Source organism: Heterodontus francisci, chromosome 13 (genome assembly GCF_036365525.1).
Source record: "Heterodontus francisci isolate sHetFra1 chromosome 13, sHetFra1.hap1, whole genome shotgun sequence".
Classification (NCBI taxonomy): Eukaryota; Metazoa; Chordata; class Chondrichthyes; order Heterodontiformes; family Heterodontidae; genus Heterodontus; species Heterodontus francisci.
The window spans coordinates 2,120,907-2,137,302 of record NC_090383.1 but is presented as its reverse complement, the minus strand read 5'-3'; the positions used below and the strand labels follow the sequence as shown (position 1 = coordinate 2,137,302).

General features: G+C 39.4%; 1 protein-coding gene across 1 annotated transcript; it reads right to left on the bottom strand.

Moving 5' to 3' along the window:
* Positions 1-12,549: 12,549 nt before the first annotated feature.
* Positions 12,550-15,344, bottom strand: otx1 (orthodenticle homeobox 1). The gene is made up of 3 exons (XM_068045718.1): positions 15,248-15,344; positions 14,801-14,952; positions 12,550-13,280 (listed from the first exon to the last, which is right to left on the bottom strand). The coding sequence occupies exons 1-3, from the start codon at positions 15,342-15,344 to the stop codon at positions 12,567-12,569; spliced, it is 963 nt and encodes a 320-aa protein (XP_067901819.1). The 3' UTR covers positions 12,550-12,566.
* Positions 15,345-16,396: the final 1,052 nt, after the last annotated feature.

Genomic DNA, 16,396 nt, shown 5'->3' with positions numbered 1-16,396 from the left:
CCAAGGTCCCTCTGACCTTCTGTACTTCATAGGGTCCCACCATCCATTGTATATTCCCTTGCCTTGTTAGTCCTCCCAAAATGCATCACCTCACTTCTCAGGATTAAATTCATTTGCCACTGCTCCACCCATTTTGCCAGCCCATCTGTATCATCCTGTAATCTAAGGCTTTCCTCTTCACCATTAGTGACACCATCAATTTTCATGTGATCTGCAAACTTACTGATCAGACCACCTATATTCATATCTAAATCATTAATGTACACTACAAACCAAGTTAGACACGATCTCCCCTTTCCAAAGCCATGCTGACTATCCCTGATTAATCCCTGCCTCTCCAAGTGGAGATTAATCCTGGCCCTCAGAATTTTTTCCAATACTTTCCCTACCACTGATGTTAGACTCACCGGCCTGTAATTACCTGGTTTATCCCTGCTATCCTTCTTGAATAATGGTACCACATTCGCTGTCCTCCAGTCCTCTGGTACCTTTCCTGTGACCAGAGAGGATTTGAAAATTTGTGTCAGAGTCCCTGCTATCTCCTCCTTTGCCTCACAGCAGCCTAGGATACATCTCATCTGGGCCTGGGGATTTATCCACTTTTAAGCCTGCTAAAACAGCTAATACTTTCTCCCCTTCAATGCCAATATGTTCACATATATCACAATCCCACTCCCTGATCTCTACACCTACATCGTCCTTCTCCATAGTGAAGACAGATTTTTATCCGATAAGTTTGTGAACGGTCCAGAGATGTTTTCTGAAAGAAAAAGGTGCTAAATAAAAGAATAAAAACAAAAAATGCTGGAAATACTCAGGTCAGGCAGCATCTATGGAGAGAGAAAAACAGAATTAACATTCCAAGTCAATGTTAAAATTTGAAAAAAAGCTAGAGATTTAATAAGTTTTAAACAAGTGCAGAGGCAGGGAATGGGAAGGGAGAGGAAAGAACCAAAATGAGGTCTACAATTGGGTGGAAAACAGGAGAGTAAATGTCAATAGGGAAGACAGTGCAAAGTAAAAAGGAGAAAGATGTGAATGGGACAAGAAATAAAAAGATGGATCTAGGTGATGGAAACAGGAACAGTGCCATCCAAAAACAAGTCAAAAAATGGAGCAAAGGTTATTATTTGAAACTGTTGATCTCAATGTTGAGTCCAAAAGGTTGTGAAGTGCCGAATCAAAAGATGAGGTGCTGTTTCTTGGCTTGTGTTGAGCTTCACAAGAACATAATAGGAGCAGTTGGCCATTTGGCCCTTCGAACCTGCTCCACCATCCAGACTTGGAACTATATAGTCGTTCCTTCACTGTCGCTGAGTCAAAATCCTGGAACTCCCTTCCTAACAGCACTGTGGGTGTACCTACCTCAAATGGACTGCAGTGGTTCAAGAATGCAGCTCACCACAACCTTCTCAAGGGCAATAAATGCTGGCCTGGCCAGTGACACCCATATCCCATGAATGAATAAAAAGATAGTGGCTGATCTACCTCAACTTCACCATCTTGCACCATCCCCATTGCCTTCAATTCCCTTAGTACCCACAAATCTAAATTGACCCCGTCTTGCATATACACACACTGAGTCAGAGAGTTCCAAAGCTCTACAACAGTTCCAGTGATGTACTTTCTCGTTATCAATTCTAAAATGGTTGACCCCTTATCCCAAGACTCTGGCCCAGTGTTCTAGATTCCCAGCTCGGGGAAAACCACCTCATGTATTTACCGTGTCAAAATCCTGGAATCCACTGCAAGCACTGCAGCGGTTCAAGAGGGACTCACCACTACCTTCTCAAGGGCAAGTAGGGCTAGGCAATAAATGCTAGCCTTGCTTGTGATGCCCACATCCCATGAAAGAATTACAAAACCCTCAAAAATTGTGTCTCAATTTTACCACCCCTCATTCTTCTGACAAAACCCCATGGAATATAGGCCTAGTTTATTCAACTGCTCATAGAACAATCCCCTCATTCCATGAAGCAGTCTAGCGAACCTCCATTGCACTCCCGAGGGAAAATAGGTCCTTCCTTTGGAAAGATCAAAACTGCACATTACTCCAAGTGTGGCCTCACTACTGCCTTGTATAATTGCAGTAACTCTTTGCTCTTGTACTCCAATCCATTGGAGCTAACATAACATTTGCCTTCCTAATTGCTTGCTGTACCTGCATGTTCACGGAGATTCATGCACAAGAACTCCTAGATTCCTCTAAACACGAACATTTCCCAGTCTCACGATTCAAAAAATATTCACCTTAAACTTTCCTACCAACGGTGGATAACTTCACAATGCCACATTGCTTTCCATCTGCCATGCTCTTTGCTCACCTGTCTATATATCTCTGCATCTTCCTCACAGCTTGCTTTTCCACCTAAACTTTGTATCATTGGTCAACTGTAGGAAGCCAAGGATAAGAGGTCAGAGTGGGGTGGAAAATTGAACTGAGTCAACCAGAAGCTGGGTCACACTTGCAGACTGAATGGAGATGTTCCACAAAGTAGTCACCCAATCTGCATTTGGTGTCCCCAATGTAGAATAAACTGCATCAGCCACGAATATAGTAACTAAATTGAAAGTATAAGTAAATCACGGTTTAACTTGGAAGGAGCATTTGGGGCTCTGGATGGCGAGAAGGGAGGAGGTAAAAAGAGCAGGCGTTACATCTCCTACACTTGCATAGAAAAGGTGCCGTGGGAAGGGGGTATTGGGGTAACCAAGGAGTGGACCAGGATATCAGAGGGAACTGTCTTTGCAGAATAATGAATGGGGAGGGGGGAAAGATGTGTTTGGTGGTGGCATCATCCTGGAGCTGGTGGAAATGGTAGGGTAGAAGAACAAAAGGAAACCTCAACCTTTATTATGCATCTGGGAGGGAAAGAGCAAAAGTGTGGGCAATGGGACAGACATGGTCAAGGGGTTTGGGATGAAGATAGACCTTTCTTCAATTGAGACTATGAAGCATTGCCTGCTCACAGCACCTTTCCATTCATGTGCAGGGGGTACAATAGCTGCCCTTTTACTCCTCCCTTCTCACCATGCAGAGCTCCAAACACTCCTTCCACTGATACAGCTGTTCACTTGTACTCACTCCCTCTGTCCTTCACCTCCTACACCGTTCCAATGAAACGCAATGCAAGCTCAGGGAACAGCACCTCATCTTTCAAATAGACACTTTACAGCCTTCTGGATATGTAGCTCAATCATTTCAGATAATAATCACTTTTTTGTTTGTGGGGAGCAGCTGTTGGCCACGACTCTGCTGTTACCATTTACATCTCATGACCCATCTTTTCTTTTACTTGTACCATACTTGTCTGTTTTTGCCTTGCACCGTCACCTTTTTCATTTAATCTGTCCTGTCCACCATATCAGACCTTCCCTTTTGTTTCCTCCCCTCCCTCCTTTCCCCACTTCTGTACCTGCTGAAAACTTGTAACGCCTCTAACTTTTTCCAATTTGATGCAAGATCAACCAGAAACATGAACTGTTACTCTCCACAGATGCTGCCAGACTAGAGTATTTTCTAGCATTTTGTTTTAACTTCAGATTTCAATGATCTGTGATATTTTGCTTTTCCATATAAATAGGGAGGACAAAGGTAATGCTGTCAATATTCTAAAGAGTTGTATGCAAGCTTTGAGGGGGCAATTCCAAACACAGGAAAGTGCCAATGACCCATACTGTGGAGTTCATAACTTGGCATGTGATTTTAGGTGGTCAGATGATCAGAGGCGGCCACAGGATCTCAGAATCATAGTCTTCTCCATTGCCTTGTGACTAGTCTGCTACCCAAGGAGGGAGAAGGGTGGTACTCAGCAGCAAGTGGATGATCAGCTCTCTTCCATCAACCTCTCACTCTGCACTTTTAACCTGAGCTTTAATCCACTGGAGTCTTTATGCAGATAGAGATCCAAAGACATCAGGCCTCAGCTATTTTAACTAAGAGCCTGGGCAGTGTAGCAAATATAGCTTTTACAACAGAACAAGCATGAATGATTGAGAATCAGGGCAAAAGAGGGACAAAAATGTCGATCGCCATTTCAAAAAAAAAAACTTTCCTCAAGAAGCCAGGAGGAAGAACTGAGTGAAAGGAGGTCCCTGGCATTCAAATCATCTATGAGCACTTTTGTTCTGCTCAGAGCCCTTCAGTGCAAGTGAATAGGTAGACAATGCTGTTCTTTGAGCGCATTTGGTTGATATGTCAATTTCTGAAAATACTCCAATTGTAGTCCACGATTCTGGAAAAATGCAGTTCAGGTCAGCAGGAGATAAAACTTACCAGCTGGTGTTCCAGGAAACTGCTGCAGATATTTAAATCCTGCAGCAAATTTCCCCTCCCCCACTATTTTCTTCTATTTTACTCAAGATTTGTGCCTATGCTCCACTAATTATAAGGTATCCCCATTAATTCCTTTCACAAGATGTGGGCATCACTGGCAAGGCCAGTATCTGTTACCCATCCTTAATTGCTCTTGACACTGGTGGCTTGCTAGGCCATTGCAGAGGGCAATTAAGAGTCAATCACATTATTTTTGGGTCTGGAGTCACCTGTAGGCCAGACCAGGTAAGGTCAGCAGATTTCTTTCCCTAAAAAGGACATTAATAAAGCAGATGGATTTTTAACCACAAAAATCAATGATGGCACCATTAACTGAGACTAGTTTTCAATTCTAGAATAGAATTTAAATTCCACCAGCTGTCAGTGGGATTTGAACTTGTGTCCCCAGGCCATTAGCCCGGGACTCTGGATTACTAGTTCAGTGACATTACCACTGCGCCACCCTCTCCCCAATTTCAGCAGACATCACCCGTACTCAAGTCTAATCCTCATCCTACCAAACTCCCAGAATGTTAAGCAACTTGGGACTGATGCCCAATATGAACAAGAGCAGGACCTTTTGGTCAGCTATGTGGCCTTGTCCAATCTACACCTTCTCCATTGTTATCTCTTGCCCCACCCCCAGCTCACTTGCTTATAACCTTTGACATTTCTAATATTTTCCAGTTCCGAGGGGTCACTGACCCGAAACGTTAACTCTGCTTCTCTTTCCACAGATGCTGCCAGACCTGCAGAGTGATTCCAGCATTTCTTGTTTTTATTTCAGATTCTCAGTATGCAGTCTGGGCAAACAATAGTGGTAGAAAATTACTTTAGTGCACAAGCAGGTTTACCAACATTAAAACTGAATGTACAGAAGTTACTGCAGAATCCTGAAAAAGTTAATTTACATTCTTCATGCTTTTATACAGTGCTGTATCTCTAAAAACTAAAAACCCCTACTGAAAATGGTTGAGATGTGTTACTTAAACTTCATTTAAGAGACAAGTAAAAGAAATTTTCTACCAAGCGGAGAGTTTTCTTTTCAAATATAAGAGATTACTACAAGCCGGGGGAACTTATTTTCTTATTTAAATTAACTTCCCTTGCTCAAAGAATTTTTAAAAAGTTAGATTTCAATGTATATCTTTTGTGAAAGTTATTTCAAAACAAAGACTCAAATCCATAGAGGAGGCCAAGATGGCGACTGCAACCTGCAAAATACAATCCTCAGATGTGGTTCAAACCACAGTAACATGGAGGTACATTTGAGACAGGATAAAGACTTGAAGCTGAAGTTGAAAAAATCTTAAGACTATATTGAAAGAGAAAGGATAATCCACTGAATATAACCATTATTGCAGGGCAATATTTGATTTCTACTTTAAAACCTTAATTTTTACTCAAATTTCAGTTACAGAAATGACATTTCTCCTTCAAAATTTTAATGATTCATTTATTTCAAGAAACCATGACAGTGGAACCTTGAACAACTTACAGGAGGGAACATTTGAAACAAAGTTTACACCATATGCAAAATATTTAATAAATGGAGGTTTCACAATTAAGTTAGATACATACACCATCTGTATAAAGAAGAAAATAACCCACACTATACTGTTACATGCTGACCCGTTTATCACAGGTTATTGTCTCCAAATATCTGTGGATGTTTACTATTTAAACATTCATGTGTAAGATTTGCAACTGTCTTTTACTGAACTCTCCCACTTCCTCTCAGAAGGTATAAATCACAGGAATTGGTTGCACTCCTGAGCATTAGTCAAGTAACATTCCTTCACCCAAGACTTAACAAGTGATGTGACCAGAGTTATCACCCTGTTCATACTTGTTGCCCACAAATACCTTTCCCACCTGGGAGTTGGAGGGTATGGTAGGAAGGAAAGTGATCCATTGGATAGCAATGAGTGGGACCCAACCTGGAGTACCTGTGATGACTTTAGTACTTCTGCTGCAAACCCAATTGAGATCAGCTAATGCAGCATGGCGCAATCAAATCAGAAAGAGTTGATTTTTGTGATTAGATGACCTATAGGTAACAGCCAATAGAATTGCCAGCACATTGTAGATACTTCTGGTGGTTGGGCTCCATGAAACAATTTGTTATATGTATAGTGGACAGGAAGTTGGTTGGGGTGGGTGGGAGAGAAAGGGGAGAAAGTTGGATTATGTTCATGGAGTGTGGAGAGAAGGGAAACAAGGCAGGAGAATAGCAGACAGTGACTAGGAGAGGGACAAGAGAATGAGGCTTAAAGAATGTGTTCTGGATCATTAAATACAAAAAAATAAATCAGGCAGCATACATCTTAGTTACAGCTTCAGACTTTGACAGTATTAATCACCTTTAACAAACATTAAAAGGCTGTATTCTATTAGCCTTAGTTTGAGGGGGTGGTGAAATAAGTTACCAATTTACATGTGAAATATTCAAGGCAAGTTATTTTTGAACACTGGACATTCATATTCTGCTACAAATTACATCTAAATCAAAGAGTGACATTAAATCAGTTAAAATTAAAAACTATTAAACCACTTATCACATTACAAAGCCTCAATCCTTTCTATGCCTGCAGGGTATGACAGGTTAATAAAAAGTATATAAACTTTAACATAGGAAATTACAGAAGTTCTGTTGCAGCAGTACATGCAGGGAGAAAAATAATTACAGTCCAAACAAATGAAGGCAATTTTTGTTGGATGGGTCAGATTTCTGAATCAGATGCATTGTTTTGATTCTTTGCCACTAATTTGTATTTGAAAAATTAGAATTGAATTCTTTACATGGCATATTTGTGCCGATATAAAATATTGCTGCAAAAATTTATAGATTTCCAACTGAATGTAACATTCAAATTGCAACTTGTGAATCTGTAGTTTTGGCCAATGACTAATTTGTTTTCCACTTTTGTGGCTAGTAGCCAATTAAGGTTTGTGGAAACTCATGCAATGACAATTTAAAAGCGTTCTCCTAAACACAAAAGAACACTCTTCTAGATGATCAACTTACCTAGTGTTTGTTTATAGTAACACCTAGTAGAAGCATGCAAAGGAAGGGGTGTTTGGACTGATATACTATTGACCTATTTCCCAAGCTGATAAAACAGAATATTTGTATTTTAAATTGGATAAAAAATTGAAGCAAAATATTCTTACATTCAATATTATACAATAAAGACTACAGGTCCATGGCAGCAATTCCCCACAAAACTATGGGGAAGGTAGGCAAACTGATGGGAATTAGTCCAGGTCAATCTAACTCATTCTGCCACCACTGGCAATTGACCTGGGAATAGCCCCACTGGTACATAGTGGGTGTAGTTGCTGACTGAACCAAAATGAATAAATGAAAAGCACTAAGTTCCTCGTTTTTTCTTTTGCTTATAGTCATGCAATAGGTGTGGTATAAGAGCAATGATGGTTGGGTTTTATCCCTCCCTTCCTCAGGGCAAATATCACATGGGCTGGCTGTAACATGAAATTCTGAGGAACAATAAATACAGTCACAGAGCACAGCACATATTTGCACCACAACCACAGTGAAAATATTCAAGGAGACAATTCACTTCAAATTCTTCAGGATTCCTTTCACCACCACCCCCTCCCCATCAGATAACACAATGTTCAATTTTCAGTCCTTGCAGAAAAATGTAACAGATTGAAAAAGTTTGCAGATGTAATTTTTCAGTTTTTATGTAATCTCAAGAGAAGATGCCTTTTCACATTATTTAGGCATCCATTATGCAGGTCAGCTACAAATGGATATTGCCTGTCTGATCGCTGTTATCTGGATTATCCCATCAACCCTCAAAGATAGCTTGAAGCGAGAATCAAAACAGAAATCTTAATATTTTAACTGTTGCAAGTGTTGGTTGAATTTACTTTAACATGCAAGTCAAAGAGAAAAAAAAACTAAAGGAACAGGAATATTTATTTTTAGCAAATATCTAATAATTGTAAACTATTGAGGGGATGACGAGGGAGAAAAAGTGGGTTGTTCTCACTTCTCTCCTCCACTCAATAGCTGGAGTACAATTTCACAAGCTCCAAGTCACTTTCTTGTATTACAACCAAGTATTTCGACGACAACTAATAAATCCTGGTCAGGATGGGCGTCGATAAAGTTTTTTTTTAAATCAGCTAAGCTTGAGCCTCTCTCGATGACTGCAGGAGTTCAGTGTGGGTCACAATCTCCAAAGCTCCTGTACCATGCCTCATGAAATTTGAACAGTTTGCACACTTATCTAATTGCATAGACAAAAAACAAGAAACTCTTTGTTGCAACCACTAATTGAAAATTGGCCACCTATATATAAAAAAAAGTGCTTCAAGACAAATGTTCATCTGATCTGATGCAAAAGTAGCCATAATATAGGAAACAAAGTTGGTACCCACTTGGTCCTATGCTTGGACGCAACTGATCTTGTCTACAAACTGTCTTTTAAAAAAACCAAATGGACTACAGCTGAGGAATGCTTTGCCTACAGGTACATTAAACAGTGATTGACTGGGGCTGAATCACCCTAGAAGTTTCATTCCATTACTTTTCAAGAAATGAAGTTCTTGATTTTATGTGAAATCAAGTTGAAGGTGAAACGACACCCTGGTTAAAATAAACTTCCACACAAACATTGCAACTGTTTAAGGTTTTATTACTGCAATCAGGAATTTCAAGTGGTTACAAATTTTTTGATCCAAGATTTGCTTAGGTAGGATTATGGAACTTGTTTGTTAGACCAAATTGGCATCTATTCTGAAAACACTACATCGAAGCATTAAAGGTATAGTTACATTACACATTCTGTGCAGTAAAACCTCTGATCCAACATTAGACAAAATATGTTTCTCAAACTGAAGTGAAGCCAATCCCCAATGCACACATGGCTCATGCCAGAACAGAAAGAAGATAGAGCTGAACATGGAAAAAGGTCAGCTTGAATTTAGACTCTATAGATTTCGATGTAAACCAAAATGCAAATTGAAATTTGTTTTGAAAGTTGAGTAATTCAAAACTGCAAATGAACTTGCTAGTACTTGAGTCAGTGAGTCATTTATGGTACAGATGGTGGGTCATGTAGCCCAACTATGTCAGCTCTCAGTAGTGCAATCCAGTCAGTCTCATTCCCCCATAGTCAGGACAGCATAAACAATTTGATATGGGTTAATTAAACCACTCCCGTCCCCAGATTTAAGTTAGTTAGTTATTTTAAAAAAAGTTAATATTGCATAGAACATATGTAGAAAGTTTATGTTAGCTCCTTGGAAAGCTCAAAATGTCTATCGAAGTCTAATCTTTCCAATGTTATAACATTTCTGCCAGAAAATTAGAAGTTTGAGAAACACTAAATATGGTTTAATTTATAGTTCTGCATATTACTCTTTAGAAAATTTACATTCAAGTTTGCAGGCATTTATGAAAAACAAAATCATATCCAACTTTCAAACAATTGCTCTGCTTAAAATTCACCCATTCAGCATAACTCACTTGGTATTTTCTGGTTTACTGTGCTTCAGAATGAAATAGCAGATTAAGACGTTTCTTTGTCCTACTACAGATAGTGACTGGGTGATGTACTGAAACGCTAGAGGGGAGTGAAAAAGAAAGAACTTTAAACATTTACGCTTGAAATCTATGACAGTGCAGTTACTGACAATATCAAATGAAGCATTAAAATCACACTTTAGGTAATCAATGCCGCTGTCAAAACCAAACAGTACACTCCGGTATTCCAAATAATGGACAGGATTTGGCCGTCAAAACAAATTATTGATCCAATTACTATCAAGGGGAAACCATACTGCATTATAGGAATCAGCTAAGTGGATTTATACATTTTCAAAATTACATGGGCAGCACATCAGAAGCAAATTGGTTCCACAGATGTTTCATAATTCTGTACTATGTATTTCCAAACACCATTCAAAAAAATGGTAATTTAGATCAAGCGTCAAATATTTGGTTGTAGTTTGTAGCTCCTTTTGCTCTCAATCCCATTTGCCGCATCTATAACTTAATTCTCTATTACATCCCAGAATTATCCATTAACTTAAATGAACTCAAAATACTAGGGAGTCAGGGACATAACAGCAAACCATCCAATAACATTCAAAATGTTTTGTAAAAAAGTTAGCTTGTTTTAAATTTTGAAAATTTGTATTTAAAGAGATTTGCAATATCTCCCAGTTTCCTCCAATTTATTCATTACATGAATGGAATGATCTTACTACACAGCCAACATACTGGGAGGAAAAAAATCACAAGACTGAAGGGCATCAGAAAAGCAGGTTCTGAACAACGTGCTGTTCTGTACTACACCTACAGCGCACACACTAAACACAATCACCCTTCATCTGAACATTTGGTTTGTATATTTTAGTGTTACCTCGTATGACTTGCTGTAATAAAACCCTTGTAGCAAACTCAAAGGTAAATAGGAAGATTCGTCGAGCAAATTTAAAATCACTTACCAAATCTGGTGTCATATTCCTGCTGTTAGTAATGAACTCAAGACACATGTTGCCGGGAACCATCCACAATGACTCAATCCGTGTTGAGAAAGTGAAGGATAAAATGTTTAAGGCACAAGTAAACGAGGCCAAATTGTGTTCTACACCTTTTACAAAAAAAGATTCCACCAGCTGTGTGTAAACATGTGCTGCCTTTCATTTTTACTGAATCTCAACAGATCTTAAACTTAAAGCTTGTTCTCAAACTCTGGAAATCCAAAATGTTTGCAATGGTTGATTTTTCAGGCCTAATTAGAGACTGAATTAGTTTAAAAAACTGCACTTTAGTTTGGCTTTACTGAGGTTGTAATCCGAGAGCTGGGAGAGGGGCAGAATGCATTTAAACAGGTTTTTAAAAATTCAACCCTCCACTTCTTTCAAGATGCGAAGTATTGAATTAAACTTTGTCAACAGCTCATTAAAAAGTCATGTTTTATTCCATGGAGAACCGAGCAAACTCAAACAAACACAATCAGCAAATATTTTCAAAGCCCTAAAATTAATTACTGGATCATTAAAGTTACACAAGCCTGGCGCGGCAGTTTTAAAACTGATTATAATTAGTTTTACTTTCCTGCAGCGGTTCCTTCATTGAAAAAAGGACAGATTTTAATTCTGCTACTTAAGGCGACGCATCGGCTCCGGGTGCTTTTCAAAAAAAAAAATAAACCGACGTTTGGCTAATATTAAATATATAAAAAGGTAGGAAATATAACTGAGCAACTGTTAAATCAGGAGCGGGAGCTCGGGTCCGATAGTGTTATTCCGAAGTCAGCAACAAGTCCCTTTGTTCGCGTTTCCAAAACTTACAAGGCAATTTTTTTTTAAAAATCGGTGTAAATTTGATACAAACTTTGGGACAAACTCTAAAATATTTTTTAAAAAGAGGAAAAACAGCAAGCACGCAGTCACGGGGTTCTGCTTAATTGCATTTAATTATAGATAGCGTTATAATGGCGGTGCCTTAAATACTTTCAACATTGTATTTGATATTAAAGATCTAATCCGCAAAATAATTTCATTTAGCGACAAAAATCAGCGCGACCATAATTTATACAATTGTGCAAGTGTTACCCCCATCTGAAACTGGTATCTCCACTTTACTATCTACACAATAAGCTTTTATTGATAACGTGAATTAGACCCAAATAGCTCCAGAGAATTGCAACATTCCCCTGTTCCGTGGCTTTTACCGCGCTGATTCATACTTAGCAAAAGGACAATTAATCCGGGTTCAATTCGTTTTATTTCCTAATGAGAATTTGGACGAATTCATTAGCTAAAAATAAAAAGGTCAATGCAACTGCCCCAAATCTTACAAAAATGCTGCTGCTTTATCGCAGCCACGGAGCAGGTGGTGCTCAATGAAACAATCACTACAGATTTTAAAATACAGCAATCTCCTGTACAGTTAGTTGAATACACTTTATTGGAAAGTTGTGGTCAGGTTTGTGTTGTACAGTAATGTTGCAGCCTAGAGTATGACAATGAGATCGGTTCTGTCTACTTGACGCTTAAAGTCCAAACATTTACACTAATATCCAATTATAAACAGACACCATGTTGATTGTCACACCTAAAAATCGAAGGGCATGAAAATAAACCAGTAAAATAGTACAACTTAAGATCTGCTGTCAAATCAGAGCGGAAAGCAACAAGTTCTTAAAATTGTTTTAAGACAATGGCTAAAAACAGTCAGATCGGTGCATTCAATTCGAGCACAATTTCATAAGACTTGAAATTTCCAGGACGGGGTCTGCTCTTTGTAATCCAAACAGTCGCCTGTGTTGAAGTTGAGTTTCCAGGAGGTGGTTTGCTCTTTGTAATCCAGGCAGTCTGGTGAGTTGAAGGCCAGTCCTGCCCCAGTGTAGCCCTGGTGAGGATGGTGATGATGGTGATGAGCGGCACTCTGACTGATGTGATGCCCAGACATGGAGGAGCTACTCATGGGGCTGAGGGCAGCACTGTGGGCAGAGAGCTGGTGGTGAGGATGGTGAGGGTGATGCGAATGCATGGGTGTCAGGTAAGAGCTGCAATCCACGCCGCCGAAGTAGGAGGAGGAGGGCGGGTAGCCCTGGCTGTAGCCGCTGCTTTGACCATAAGCTATGGGATAGGCGCTGGAAGAGGAGGACGGGCACCGCTGCATGCACGAAGCGCTGCCGGCCAGAGGCTCCCCCACTGCGGCCCCCGGGGAGATAGAGGCCGGGCTCCAGATAGATGCGGGTGTGCTGAGGACAGAGGAGGCCGCGCCGCTGTTGGAGTTGGTGCTGGGGCCACTGCTGGATGAGCTGGAGACGGCGGGCGGGGTAAATTGACCACTGCTCTCCGAGCCGCTGCTCTCCCGGGTCGGGGACGATTTCTTCTTGGCCGGCCGGGATTTAGCGCTGCCTCCGCTCTGTTGCTGCTGGCGGCATTTGGCTCGGCGATTTTTAAACCACACCTACAGTCACAGCAGGAGAGGAGCGGAGACAAAACTGCATTATTCCTACATCAGGGAATGGGAATCCTCATTACTGGATTTTGATAGGATTCGACAGAAGTTAAGATTCCTCCATAAAAACTTGTCAATTTCCCCCTTAACCCAGAAGTTTTATTCCACTGGACATTTAAAAGATTAACTCGATATAAGCATTGTTCAATTTTATTTAACTTTAAAGTGCAAAACTCAATGTTGTGGGAACTTCGAGTGTTAAAGATATTTAAACCAATCAGACTGCACATTGTTCCCCCAAACTATTGGTCGGTTTTAACATTTTTTCAAATTTGTTTTTTTTTTTAAAAACCTAGAAAACAATGGGGTTTTCATCTAAAATGAGGGAAATGCAATTCACTGTCCATATTTGAACAAACACGCAGGAAAGTTACTTCCAGCATCTCCCCAAATAGTTACATCTTAATGCGAAATTTAAAGTTTATACAAACTCAGTCCCATTTTCAACCTCATAACTACAGACAAAATATTGATGCTTTGTGAAATGTTACTGCAGCAAATTAGATCAATTTCATTTATAATCTTTAGCATTTTAAAGGCGCGTGACTTCAAGCCGGTGTTGGGAGAGTAGAGTTAGTCTTTGTTACCGGTGTTAATACTGCGTACCTTCTCACCATAAATCATTTATTCTATTTACTCATTTTACATCAACGATTTTGGTCAGTCGAATTAAACTATTAAAATTTCAAAATTCAGAGTTACCGCAGGCTCCAATGACTAGTGGAAGCGTTATAGAAAATTAAACTGGTTTGTTCATCTCAATTCTAAACCAAACATTTTCAGAAGCCAAGATTCCAGAAATGGAGAGCTGCACGTTGAGTTTAAGTTGATTTTTCCATATTGGAAAAACCGAAGTTGCCTAACCCAAAGCCGAGGTTTTTCACAATATTTTAAACCATCTATTACACCTGCAGGTCGATCTGTTTTGCAAACATGTTGCATAACCCCGATTGGTTACAGCAGCTTTAAAAAAGCCTCTAACCAAATATGGTCTGAAAATATTTCATAATGAACTGTTCCAATCGCAAACATTCACAGTGCGGAACCGGTTTGATAAGCAGGTCCCAGTGTAGTTCGGTGTTTAAGGACAACTTAGAACTTGAAACAGTTACAGGCGTTTGAGATATTTTCATATTTCCCACTAATTTACAACATTGAAGTTTGCAATTATGAAAAACCTACTCGCCCCAAACCCCAGAAACCTCGGAATCCGGACCCGAGGCGGTTTCACTGGGGCCACTCAGGACTTTGCACTTTTATAACCAATTTTACAGCAGCAAAACTTCCCCTTTTGTTCATTTAAATTAACTTTTTGAAAGCTCAGACATTAATTTCACTAGAAAACAGCAACACGGTTTAAAGGTGTTTAAATCTTTGGTCGTTTCTAACTCTTTGGACTGGGAGGTTTCAGTGTCCAGACATCGTCAATGTGAAGCAGTGAACGGTCTCCAAGCGGTAGAAAGTCTTACCTGTACTCTGGATTCAGGAAGGTTTATCTTTAACGCGACTTCCTCCCTCATGAATATATCAGGGTACCGAGTTTTTGCAAAAAGTGACTCGAGTACATCGAGCTGGGAGCGGGTAAAAGTTGTGCGTTCTCGTCTCTGCTTTCTTGGTGTTGCTACAAATGATCACAAAGAATAAATTTATTAAACACTTTTTTGTTCATGAAGACTTGGCCATTAGACCCTCGCGCCCTGTAGACCGTGAAGAAAATGTTTAATACAATTCCAACAAACCCTTTTGTAAAGTTATGCGTCGAAATACTGTGCAAGTTACAAGGTCGCTATTGAATTTAAACTTTACATTTTTTAAAACTTACAACCAAGTTTCCCCAGGTTTGATCAAATGTTTTGCACTATTAAAACTGCAATATGATAAATGTATTTAAATATTTGAATTGTGTTTTTTCTCACCTGGGTATCCAACCGAAGGGTGAAGTAAATCCATTCCAGGTGTTGTCAAACTCAGTCCGTTCATGCCGTAAGGAGGCTGTTTGAGGTAGGACATCATGCTAAAAACTGAGAGATTTGGTCTCCAAATCTTCAAAACTTTAGTTTTTGGTTTCCAAGTCCGATCCTAGTCAGCTTTCGTATCCGCTGAAGAGAAAAAAAAGTTTTTAACATCCTTATTGGAAAGGTCGGTTATAAATCAGAGGGTTGGAGGTTTTAAATTGTTAAATAATGCGTTGTTTCAGTATTGTAGCGTGCGTGGACTGTTCCTACCATGTCCGAGGAGCAACTGGGTATAAAATCTCACTTTAATCGCTGACTAGGTCGCTTTTAATTAGAGACAATGTTTCCGAACAATCACTGCTGACTGGTCCAAATAAAATCTACAATAAAACAGGTCCAAATATTCAGATCTGCTCAGTGATAAATTTGCTTTGTAATTAACTTTTTTGAAATTGGACATTTAAAAGAATGCCCACAAATGAAACTTGACGTTTCTATGCCGGTGTTGTGTGTTTTAAATTAGCCAGAGCCTCTAGTTGTTGCTAACAGGATGGTGCAGATTAAGGATTCAATATTTATTCTGGTAAATTGGAAATTGTCAAAGAATTAGTGAATTCAAAATGGCGGGATAGTTTCGGGGAGTCTGCACATAAACTTCATTCATTTTTCACAATGAGACATGGAACTTGTGGTTGACAAAATTCATGAAAAATTACTGACATTGTACATTAAGAAACCAAAAATAAAGCGCGGTTTCTTCAATTAAAGCAGAACTTGTTTTTATAAGTAAGTGAATATTGAAAGGTTGTGTGTGTTGGACAAGCACTCAACCAGAAAATCCATCTGCCTTTTACACACAAGCAGAAATCCAAATGTAGGTAATCCACCAATTGTGACTCAGTCCTGTAGTCTTGTTTAAAAATAATTTACTGAGAACACAGAAGTAACGGAAGAAACTTTGCATCCACTCCAAAATAAACTTGGGAACTGAACGTTCTCCACAACTACAACCGGCGCATGTCTGCTCATTAAAGGATTCATTCATGTGATTAAGAATTCATTATTGTAGATGTGCCCTGATGGACTAATGAGATAATCCTAAAGGCGCAC

Bases quoted from the DNA above. Each gene is read 5' to 3' on its own strand.
- otx1 (XM_068045718.1), bottom strand. From the start codon at position 15,344: ATGATGTCCTACCTCAAACAGCCTCCTTACGGCATGAACGGACTGAGT. The intron at 14,953-15,247 runs GTGAGAAAAAAC...GATCATTTGTAG, and splicing joins CCCTTCGGTTGGATACCCAG to CAACACCAAGAAAGCAGAGA. The intron at 13,281-14,800 runs GTAAGACTTTCT...CTGTGACTGTAG, and splicing joins TTCCTGAATCCAGAGTACAG to GTGTGGTTTAAAAATCGCCG.